This window comes from Durio zibethinus, chromosome 5 (assembly GCF_047325235.1).
Source record: "Durio zibethinus cultivar Kanyao isolate XHJ-2024 chromosome 5, ASM4732523v1, whole genome shotgun sequence".
NCBI lineage: Eukaryota > Viridiplantae > Streptophyta > Magnoliopsida > Malvales > Malvaceae > Durio > Durio zibethinus.
This window is the reverse complement of record NC_143166.1, coordinates 1403558-1415751: the sequence shown is the minus strand read 5'-3', so window position 1 is coordinate 1415751 and position 12194 is coordinate 1403558. Positions and strand designations below refer to the sequence as shown.

Here is a 12194-nt window from a genome sequence, read left to right as displayed (position 1 = left end):
GTCTCCATCTCACCAACTTGTGGAAGAAAGAATCAAATGGTTGAAAGTGAACTCAACTTTCTTTTTTCTCAAGTAAACAGAATTAGATATTGGGAAATATTGAGTCTTTGAATTATGATTAAGTTGAATTAATAAGATATTTATATGTAAAAAATTTCATGACCACGACTTTAGTGTTCTTTGTTTCATACTATAATTTGTGAACACCAAACAATTATGTTTTTTTCTCTAAAACTATCAATTATGTAACTGTTTTGATATGTTTGAGGAAGTTTGATAGATGAGAGGGGATGGGAATTTCAGACCTTGATTTTTTTTTTTTCGATAATTTCAAATATAAAAAAAAATGTAGATAAATTAGCTAGAAGTAGCTAGTTGCAGGGGAACCATGGAATATCTCATAAAAAAACAAAAAGAATCAGTGGAAGAATCAAAATTGTTCAATTTAATTAATCTGTTTGGCAAGAAGTAGACCAAATCCAAAGACTTGATCATCAAAATATATTTTAGGGTAGGGCAAAAGTGTTAGTGGAGGGTCATCTCAAACGCCACTACTTGATCCTAATGAATCTAATAGGATAACGTATGAAACCAGTAATCACAAAGCTGATTAATCAAACAAAACACACACTGAAAACTCACTTACTCAACCATTTTGTCTTGAAACTTAGCTACAACAGCACTGAAACTCTTTTGCAATTCTGCCTGTCGATATCCATTACCAAATTTTGATAAAACTAGTAAAAGAAAAAGGAAAAAAATGGCTAAAAATTGCCTATTCAGAAAGCTCACGAGGACGAACATAATTTAACGTAATTAGTTCATACAGTCTTTATCTATTTTTACTCCAATTATTGCACATTTGAACTTCAGGAGTTTCAGACTGACATTGTTCAGGCCCTGGAGCCTGGATTAAGTCTGCAATTTTTTTTTTTTTTGGAGCTGAGAAATGTGTACATTTAACATGCAAACCTGGCAAATAATTCAAGATCCAAGACTGGAAAACTTTGTTTTTTCTGTCGTGGGAAAAAGTTTTCACCAAAAAGAAAGCAAAGCATTAAATTCCTATGGTGTTGAATTGGAAACGTATGGCTTAATTCCAAAGTGTGGGTTGCACATGGTGAAAATTTTCATTTCAATTTATTGAGATCTGCACTACAAAATCTGAATACTGCTGCCTGTCCTTCAATTCATATCTTTTAGCATTACAAGATTGTCTCCTCAAGCTGAGTTAAATTCATTGAATAAAACTGTCAGGAAACAAGTAGTACAGAAAATAACCAAGTTATACAAAGATCTAAAGGATTCTAGCTAGCTTGTTAGTCTCATTTTTACCATGTTCATGCCCTCTAAACTGTGTACATAAGATATTTTCGGTTAATCCAAAAGATTTCACGATTTTATTTATAAGATTGTTTGTTTTGATTCAAAGGGTTTGCGATTTTATTCATAAAATATATCAGAACATAGATATCTGGGTAGGGTTTATCTTTAAGTTGAAAATAGATAACATTTTTTTCCCTAATGATTGTATTCTCATTCCATATCAGTTTGCTGCCATGCTTGCTGGACTTTGGCCTATGGTGGGACTTTTATTTGACCACTTTAAGGGAGATTTTGCCATTTATTTCATGTTATCTTATCATGCCATGTCCCATCTTCACAAGAATCAAAACATATGTTAAACCCATGCCTCTTTAATTGTTGATAAGTTGTTTTAACTTAGTTTAATCTCAACTACTAAACCAAATTCCAAGAATCATTAAAGACAGTTGTAATAATTTAATTATGTAATTTACTTGCAAGAATAATTTGTGTCATATATTGATAATTTTGTAAAATAATTTTTTAATAATAATTTTATATCTCAATATCAAAATGGATATAAAACCAATTTGTAAAAAATTAAGATTCCATTTAGATAGATAATGAGATTGATTTCGATGAAATTAAAAAAAAATAAAAATTATTATGATTGCACTTAAAAAAAATTTAATAAAAAATTTATATTAAATAAATTTTATTAAAATTAATATTTAAATTTAACTAATACTCAATCACATAAAATTCAAACCACAAAATCACAACAATTGCATAAATACTTTCGAAATAGGCTTTTGGGCCTCTGCTCTGTGAATGCTTTAGGCAATCTTTTGTTTGGGCCTATAGCCACGAGGTCCTGGATTTGGATCCGAACATCAGCCTTCTGTTTGTCTAAAGTTCAATAACGAAGGACATTGCTCCTTCAATCAACAAAGGCCCACTCTTTCATTGCACAAATGCAGAAAAAGAAAGAAGAGGTTGTCATTGTACAAATAGACGTAATCAAAACCATTGTCTGTTTCTGTTTTTGTTAGACAAAGAAGAAGGGTGACCTTTCAGCCCCCACTTGATATATATTAGATAATGTTTAAAATTGAGACAACATTTCATAGATGGCTTGACACTTAACCATAACATGTCTTTTCTTCATCAAACTTTGTCTCTGTTTCTTTTGCTTTACTGTTTCTATCTCTTTTATTCAAAGCTAGGATCGATTACCGTTTGCATCATATCTAATTCAGTTCAATTTTTTTTAATAATATTTAATATTTTAAAATTTTAAATTTGATTTAAATTTAAATTAAATTTTTTTTAAATCAATCAAATCTAAAACGAATTTTAGTAATTCGATTCAATTTGATTTATTGATTTTTAAAATTTATATTTTTTATATATTATTTTAATAAAAATTTTAATATATTTAAAAACTTTTATATAAAATAATTATTTTATTTAATAAAAATTTTAAACAATATAAAAATTAATAAATATATATAATTCATTTCAATTTATTTTTTTTAATTTTTATATTTTAATTTAAAATTTAATTTAAATTTAATATATACATTTAATATTTAAATTAACTTGAACCGAATAAAAAGATTTCAAACCAATCCCTGCTCAAAGCACTCGTTACATGGAGATGGGATTGGACTTTGAAGTAAGCTCAGTCCAATTTATTCAAAGCAATCAGACATTCGTCAGCCCAAAATTTGCATCTAAAGCAAAGCCCACCATGGGCCTGTCCAAGCAGAAACACCGACGTGAGGTCAGCTCAGGTAAACCTGTGTGCCGTGGTGGTGCTTAAACAAAGCTTGGGAGCAAATTGATCTTAGACACTCGGCCAGATGGTTTGACTGCCATGCCACCAATTCAAACATCGGTTAGACAATTAGGTGTCCCAAATTTGTTTTAACAGTCTAATTGCTAGTTTTATTGAATCCATGCCCTTTTTGATCAATTGCATCATGAAATGTATTTGAATAGTATCATGTCCGAAGTTAATACCAATGCTTTTTTTATTTTATTTGAATCAAATAAAATTAAATTAAATTTAAATTAAATTTTAAAAATATATAATTTTATATATTATTTAAAAAAATTCAAATCATACAATTATTATTACTCTTATCAATTATGTCTATTCATATATTATTAAAAAATTAAAGAATTAGAGAATGTACATTTTATTAAATGAAATGTTTTTTCTTTTATCAAATCATTAATCTGTATGTTATCTTATTTATTTATTTTGTAAATGTAAAGAGAAAAAAAATGATGAAAAATGATGTATCGTATTATAAAAATTAATAAGTAATTAATTCAATCAATTAAAATTATTTTTTTAATAAAAAAATTTTAGATTCAAATTTTATTAATTATCATTTGTTTGAATCATTTTGAATATATGATTTATAATTATTTATTTTAAATTATCATTTAATAAAAAAATTTTAGATTCAAATTTTATCAATTATCATTTGTTTGAATTATTTTGAATATATGATTTATAATTATTTATTTTAAATTATAAAATATGACATATCTTATTTTGATCTGAGATAATAAATATCCAAAAAAATTTTTATAAAAAAAAAAAAAAAAAAAAGACAGAGGAAGGAGAGATACAGATTCATTAACGCACTCGACCAACCCTTAGTGTCTAGTGTCAGAAACCGACTTGCCTCGCCGCCTTCCTACGACGCCGTTTCCACTTTTCTTCCCTTTTATTACAACTCTGCCCTCATTGTTTATCTTATCGCAAAGCGTTTTCTATTAGCCTGACGTGATTTTAAGTAAATTTAATGATTCATATATTTATATTATATAATATAAAATATTAAAATTTATATATTTATATTATATTTTATATAAAATTTATATATTATAATTTATATCAATATAAAAATATAAAATATAATTTTTTATTTTATTAAATATATATAATAATTATTATAATTTTAAATTATATCATTTTGATATTTTTTATATCATATCATATTATATTTTAAATTATTAAATTAATAAAAAAAATAAACATCAGCATTCATGCAACTTCGCCATCGTTTTCTGGTACTAATTTTATTGAAATTATTCCTGCATTATTTGATCTATTTATATTGAAATAAGATCTGTGAATAAAACATTAAAATTTTTAATTTTTGTGTTTAAAATTAATTTTTAATCGATTAAAAAATAAAAAGATAATCAATAATTAAATTTTAACCGTTTAAAAAATTTTTAAAACAAGTTGTCACCAAGTCCAAAATCTGACAAGAAAATGCCAAATACAGTTTGCTTGGTTGTCTTTTTCGCTGTTACGTCACTCTCCGGCCCTTTGTCATTAACAGACAAGAATCTACCGTAGCCTTTCTCACCGACCATTTTTACTGCAATCCTCGACAGGCCAACAGTGTTTCTTTCTTTTCTTACCCATCAAATTCTTTTAATTAAGAATACAAATCAAATATTCATGTTATCATTTTTTTTTATGTAAAAAAGTTTAGGAGAGATTACTTTAATTTAAAAATAATATAAATTATTAATTTAATTTAAATTTATAAATTTATAAATTGTTTATCAATAAAAAATTATTAAAAAATTTAAACTTAAGTGCTTAGCATTATCTCTTTTTTTTTTTTGCTAACTCCGATTGATGTTATGTTACCAAATTTACATCTTAATGCATTTTTTTATTATCAAATTAAAGTATATTTCATGTGTAATTGTTCCCATTTGTAGTACTTTTGTTATGATGTTTTTAAGTTTAGATTTTATAGCTTTTTTTTTTGTTATTTGAAATTATTATAAATTAAATTTTAATTCCTGAAATTAATAATTTAGTTCTAATTTTTTTTAATTACAATTTTAATATTTTATTAATGGGTTAAGCTATAAATTTTAAAATTTTTTATATATAAAGCGGCATATAGTTCGAGTAACTATAGCAAAGTGATAACGAAGACTGATGGAGATTATTTGAAGTTTTGGATTCAAATAGAATTCGATATAAAATTCAAGTTTATACGAAATTTCGTCAACCCCACACATAGCCAAAGGGCTAGCGTTTGAAACACATGGCTTGGTTTGTACCGACAAACTGCATTTTCTCCTACACTCCAGCTACTCTTTAATTTAAAAAGGAAAAAAGAAATGACAATTTTTGAAAAGAGAACATTTAATATTAGTAGGTGTTTGTTTACAGTAACCCTCAAGTCTCAACCAAAAAGGGGATGCCATGGGTACATGAGCTTTCAAAGCCATTAAAGAAATGTTGGGTTCCTTCCATTTTATCTTCATTGTACCAATTCCTTTCAACACAAGTATACTCCTCCAGGTCAATTGCAAAAAATTGGGTGGCTCGACCATCTATTCTGTTAACAGAAGAACCTATAAAATGATTGATCAATCTTTAAGTTAAAACAAAATGTATTATATATGATAATCTTAAAAAAGTAATTTTAAATCGTTCATTGTTCATTTGAGATATTTCGATAAAAAATTTTTAGTTGAATTTAAATTCAAAATTTTTATGCCAATTGAATCAACCTTACATAGTGAGCTAATAACAAATTAATTAAATTGACAAGTTGATTTGCATTATGAAATATTTTGGATTCTAAAACTGATGGCTAGTGAATGATTTTTTGAGAAATGAATTAATGTTGAATCAAGGAGCGGAAATCATTTGGAAATACAAAATAAAGAAATTTTAAGACAAAGGGTTGGTGAAGGCAATTAGAAAAGGTTAAACCAAACAACTGTACGTTGTTGCATTGGGCTTGTGACACATGATTTGCCCCAGTGAAAAAAAGGTGAACAGCAGAAGCAATGGAAAAAGAGGAAAAGTAAAAGTTGGGTTTGAAGGTAATTATAGGCATGGAAAGGCAACCAGACTCTCTTTCTCTCTCTTGTTGTTACAGTTGGGAGGTTTGGGACAGATCTTTGGCCAAGTAAAAAAGCTTGACGAAGGAAACAAAGAAAAACCCAAACCCCAGACTAGCCCTTGTTTTTTCCTTCTCTGTCTCTTTCTTTTTCTTTCCTTGCGTGAGACAGGACTATGATTGAGTGAACCAGACAAAGATTACCTTCCTGTCCGAACTTATCTTCTTCATCTTACTTGTTCTTTTTTGTTGTTTTTTTACTCCTTCCATTTTGGTTTTCTGATTAGACCCGTGAAAATAAAAAAGAAATGGGTAATGCTGCTTTTGTTTGGTTGGTGGTCAAGTGAAATGAGTGATCTTTATTTTCCCCGGAAAATAAGGGAAAGTGTGAGAAAATAAGTATAGGCAAAAACCAGCTGGCGAGAAAAACACCAGGATTTTTATTTTCTTGTTTAGTACATTTTCAATCTTCTTTTCCTTCTGTGTTTTTGTTTTACTTTTTGCTGGGGCTGCAACATTTGAGGAGGAAATGAGGAAGCATGGTTGGCAACTTCCTTATCATCCACTCCAGGTGCTTTGTTTTTTTGTTCCTTTTCTTGTTGCCGTTCCTATTATGATGTAAAAATTCTGAGCTTTTTTGTTGTTTCAATTCTGGGTATTGAGCAAAGTTTCCCTTTTTTTTACTTGTCTTTGTGAAGGTGGTGGCTGTTGCTGTGTTCTTGGCACTTGGCTTTGCTTTCTATGTGTTCTTTGCTCCTTTTGTTGGGAAGAAGATGTTTCAATATATTGTGATGGGAATCTATACTCCTCTTGTAAGCCAATTCAACATCTTCCTTTCATTTTTTCTATGTTTTAAGAACATTTTTTAGTGGGTTGAATTGAAGCACTGAGATCTATGTTTTCCTTGCTTGTTTATCTCTGATTCATGTGTTTGTTTTTATCACTCTGGTTCTTTTCTCTAAAATCTGAGGGTCCTTTCCTTTTCTGAGTCATGTTTTTCTTTTGGTAGTTTTTTCTTAATGGACTCTCTCAAACATATCATCAACCTGTCACATTAGCTGATAAGGGCAAATGTGTTACTTGTCTTTTAGCTACTGTTCCTTTTAGCAGGCACTGATTTTGTACAAGAATTTCAAATTTTGTCCGTTAAAAGATTATTAGTTGCTCACTTGATTTGGCGTAAGACTATACATTTCAATTTCTTCAGATTAAGTGCTGATGGTATGCCTCTTCGTTTTGGATCATGCGTTCTTGGATGAAGTAGTTTAAGTTATTGATGTTCAATTCCTTTATGGAAGAAATTAAAAAACATCCGGCTCTTCCCCCAAAAACCTGAATTCCTTCTTGAGGACAGCTTTGATTTTCAAAATGCTGCTTAGGTTTTAACTCTTTCCTTGTAGTCCATTTTCCAATGCTGATCAGAAGGTAACAAGTTAGTTAGCCTGTTTAAGTACATTCCTTTGAACTCTAAATGGTATGCTGTTTAAAAGTATGTGTTGGAACTATAGATGATTAAAATTGGTACGTTGGACTCAAGTTGTGGGCTTTAGCTTAGCATTTTAGTTTGAATTGCATTCATGGAGGTTATGAAATATGCTAGCGATTTTTATGTGCTTGTCCACAAGTCATAATTAATCCTAACATTCAATGTAAGTATGCATGGTTGAGTCATTTCGTGAGTTTTGTCCACAAGTAATAATTAATGGTACTTTAATATTGTGTATAATAGCAAGTTATATATGGAACCCACTGTGGTTCTCTCTTTTATTGCATTTGATAAGTCTTTATCACCTTGGAGCTTTAGTAACAATATTTTCCCTTTAGATTACATGTTGCTTAGGCCTATATATTTGGTGTGCGGCTGCGGATCCTGCAGATCCTGGAGTTTTTAAGTCTAAAAAGTATCTCAAAATTCCCAAAAATGGAAAATATTCTGGACTGAAGGACTCTAAATTAGGTGGAAATTCAACTGCATCCTTGCATGATGATAATGCTACTTTGGCCGGAGGAAAAACTCTGGAAAACGATGCAGCAGCTACAAATGAAACCATGAAAGATACCAGCGTTGAAATTGAGGGAAACAATGCTTCAATGAAGCAATCATCTTGTCTGCTATGGGTTTTCTCTCCTTGTGCATTTATCTCCAAGTGCAGTACCTCAAAAGAAGAATCTTCTGAGCAACAGATGAGTGAAGAGGGCATGTTTTATTGCAGTTTGTGTGAAGTTGAGGTACAGAAGCATTTGACATCTTTAAAGTTCTATCCTTTTTTCTTCTCCTTTATCAGATGATTATTAAATTATGTTCCCTATGTTGACATAGCGTAAGAGGGGATAAAAGTAGCTCCTTAGTCTGTGATTGCATATTAATGGCCTGGTGTTCATAAGTCAACTGTGCCTGTTTTGAATTTTACTGGAAATGTGTGCAAAATGAATTGTGGGAAAAGATATCTTGGAATGACAGCTGCTTTATTTGATCAAATTAAAACATAATGGCTCCGAGGCTCATGGATTTTGCATTTGTAATGTTGATATTAAGATTTATGCTGTTGCCTTTTATTTTGACATCATAAATAGTTTATATTATTATGTTTATTATTCTTGGCAGGTTTTCAAATATAGTAAGCACTGCAGAGTCTGTGACAAATGTGTTGACCATTTCGATCATCACTGCAGGGTACTGCTGGATCTTCATTCGTAGGATACTTTTTCCAGTTTATTAGAGATTCTACTAATGCTTCTTTATTTCCCTTGGCTTTTTTAGTGGCTAAACAATTGCATAGGAAAAAGGAACTACCGACAATTTTTCACTCTCATGGTTTTTGCTCTTCTATTGGTAAGCACTGCCTCCACCTTCTATGTTCAGATCAGATCAGAATCGTCGTATTACATTATGTAATACTGTATATTCCTTTGAGATCCCAGATTCCTTTATAGCAATCTCTTCCTTAGATGCATCTCAGATCCTGATCTTTGAGAACAAAACACCAGGCTTCTTATTTGATAACAACAATATCAGCTCAATGTTCCATTGCTCAATTTGGACCTTACAATTAGCCTTTATTATCTTGTCCCTTAATCTTTCAATCAAATGCCAAATTCATGTATAATTCCTATGCCACATAACATAATGAGATTGCTGCCATGATTCCACAGTTGCCAGAAACGAAGAAAACCCAGAGTAAGCCTTTTATTTTCTAGTCATTTTCATTTTAATTGAATATTGACAGGTATATACATGGTTTGTCCACCTTGGGCTTGAGATTGCAGCTTATTCTACAATGGTCAACTGGAATCCTTGTCCTTATCTGCTGTTTCACTGAGCGGAAGCAGTTTTCTATGGATATTTCATTAAAGTTAGGAAGCAGTTTCTCTTTGGTTCCATTTGTTATTGTGGTTGTAAGTATTCCATTAATATTTACATTAATCCTTATTTCCCCCCTCTTTTTGTAATTAATTTACACTGGTACTGTTCAATGATATATATTACCAATTCCGAATTCTCTTCTAGCTTACTTAAGCATTTAGGAGATTCCAAAACAAATCCATCAATTACTAGCACCCTTGAATTTTAAAATGTTAAGTAGTGTAATTTCTTACTTTTACAGGCGTTGTGCACCATTTTGGCTATGATTGCTACATTACCTCTTGCACAGCTTTTCTTCTTTCACATTCTACTCATAAAAAAGGTAAGCCTACCAATTTTTTTTTTTTTTTATCATGTGAAGGATGTTTTTGTTTTAATGCTCCAATGCAAGAAGACTTGAATTGTCTTCACGTCTTATCTTGTATAAGTAAAATCCTAATGAGTATTAAAATGTAAAGAAACAAAGAAAAAAAGCTAACAAGCTAATTAGGTAATTCCTGAATGTGCCTCAGGGAATCAGCACATATGATTACATAATAGCTTTAAGGGAGCAAGAGCAAGAGCAACAAGGTGTTGGTGGTCAGCAGAGTCCACAAATGTCCCCTGCCAGCTCACTTACTGGATTAAGTAGTGCTAGTTCCTTTTCTACTTTTCACAGGGGTGCATGGTGTACACCCCCACGTCTGTTCCTCGAAGATCAGGTGATTTTGACAAAACCTTCCTCTGCAAGAGAATTAATATGAATATGAAATTGTATATTATACAATTGGTTTATTTTTGCTGAGAGTTGTTTGTCTAATTGGTGCTAGTTTGATGTTGTTCCTCCCGATACTGGATCTGTGAGTTCATTTGGGAAAAAAGTGGTAGGGGAGGAACCAATTAAGAAGAAGAACCCTGGAGCAGTTAAGATCAGTCCATGGACGTTGGCACGGTTAAATGCAGAAGATGTTTCAAAAGCTGCAGCTGAAGCAAGGAAAAAGTCCAAAATCCTGCAGCCTATGGTGAGACGTGAAGTCCCTTTTGAGCTAGAAGCAGATAGTAGCTTTGGCAGCAGTGGCCGGCGAATGTTCCCAAGGCCTGATGGCAACAGAAGACGAGCATCTAAGCGGGTGCGTCTCCCAGCTGACCTACCCCTGGAGCCCTTAATGAACATTTCTTCTAAAGCTGCTGATAAAGGTTTCAATGACACATCAAGTAGTTTGGCACCTCTTCAAAGGGAAGCTCGAAGTGCTTTCCAAACAAGCCAAGCAATGTCAAGCTCTGTTGGGATTATTGCTTCTTCACCTGAGAGCAGTTTAGACTCACCAGATATTCATCCTTTTCAGGTCTCCTCATCAGGAGCTGAAGAATCAAGACAGCTAACTGGTTTACCTGCTGTCAGTATGGCTGGTCTGAAGGGATTTCCATTACCTAGGTCTATTAGTGATGGGTATGAAGCATCTGGTGGGGAAGATAGTGATCGAGTTCCTTCAAGAATTATCCAGAAATCCACGAACTGGGGCAATATTCCCTTTGGTTCTGCACAGGATGAGAGGGTTGTTAAACTAAAAGCACCATCTTCATCCAGCCAGGCTAACAGTAGAATGCTGTGACTGATTGTGAATCAATGAAGTTGGTTGATTTCGGTTAAAAAGTTCATTCTTTAGTTTCTGGTCCTAAGAATTCCAAGTGCCGAGTGACAATCATTCAATTGATCTGAAATTTTGAATATTGGCTTTTGGGATTCTTAAATCAGGCATAATGGGAAGAGCTGACGATAGCTGTAAAGAAGACTTCGGTATCCATCGCGGAAACGCTAGCTACAAGAGTTTCATTGAAGAGTCAGTCATTTGGTGACAAGAAGGAAAGGTTTTTGGTATGTGTTGGGTATGATTCACCATTGTACTTCCGTGTGGGTTTTGATTCCTCATGGATGTCTCTTGAACATTTCCTGAGTTTCTGAAAAAAAATGAAAAATTTGCAGATATAGTCCATGTTGCATCTCCTCTATTCTTACCGTTCACAATGTGTCCCCCAGCTGGTGATCTTTACCCATTTCATTTAGTATAGCATTTTCTTCTTCCCACCTTCCCTTATAAGCTAAGATTTGAAGTTGTTGAAAGTTGAAACAGGCATTTGTTGAGGCGAGGCCGATTGGGTGCTGCAACCAAGCTATGAATACAGAGAAAGTGAAGATGCGGCTGGAGAAGATACAAATTTAAGCTGTTTTGTTTACGTTACTTTCTCATGTTATTCTACTTCATGTTCTTTAGCATTCTTCAAGCAAGGTTTTAGTTCGTACAGATGGATCAGCTCCCATACACCGCAAGTGCCCTCAATTATCTGCTATTAAGACCTAATGTCAAGTTGCTATAAACAAACCAAACTAAGCTACGAGCTCAGTTGTGACGATTGAGTTAAGCAGAGACATACCATCTTCAGCAAGCAAAGCGTGATTACATTCCTGCACACAATCTTCCATCCCCCGAAGCGATGGGGCCTTTAAGTTTTTAACTAACCACACCATCTAACCATGCCTTGGGCGCTGAGCCACTTAAAGATGCAAGTGAACAAGACCCTGTTCATCCCAGATGCACTCCACAAATAAGGCTACTTAACCTAATTAAAGGATGAATAGCAAAGAC

At 32.0% G+C, this 12194-nt stretch overlaps 1 protein-coding gene across 1 annotated transcript; it reads left to right on the top strand.

Annotated features, from left to right (window-relative positions):
• Nucleotides 1–6105: 6105 nt before the first annotated feature.
• On the top strand, nt 6106–11573 carry LOC111283227 (putative protein S-acyltransferase 22). Its single transcript, XM_022871688.2, has 9 exons — nt 6106–6777; nt 6905–7018; nt 8031–8435; nt 8812–8880; nt 8968–9039; nt 9474–9602; nt 9812–9892; nt 10083–10271; nt 10380–11573. Exons 1-9 carry the CDS (start codon nt 6736–6738, stop codon nt 11160–11162), a joined length of 1884 nt encoding a protein of 627 aa, XP_022727423.2. The 5' UTR covers nt 6106–6735; the 3' UTR covers nt 11163–11573.
• Nucleotides 11574–12194: the final 621 nt, after the last annotated feature.

Coding starts and splice junctions, on each gene's coding strand:
- LOC111283227 (XM_022871688.2), top strand. CDS start 6,736: ATGAGGAAGCATGGTTGGCAACTTCCTTATCATCCACTCCAG. Junction 9,040..9,473: donor TGGTTTTTGCTCTTCTATTG/GTAAGCACTGCC, acceptor TTGAGATTGCAG/CTTATTCTACAATGGTCAAC. Junction 9,603..9,811: donor TTCCATTTGTTATTGTGGTT/GTAAGTATTCCA, acceptor TTACTTTTACAG/GCGTTGTGCACCATTTTGGC.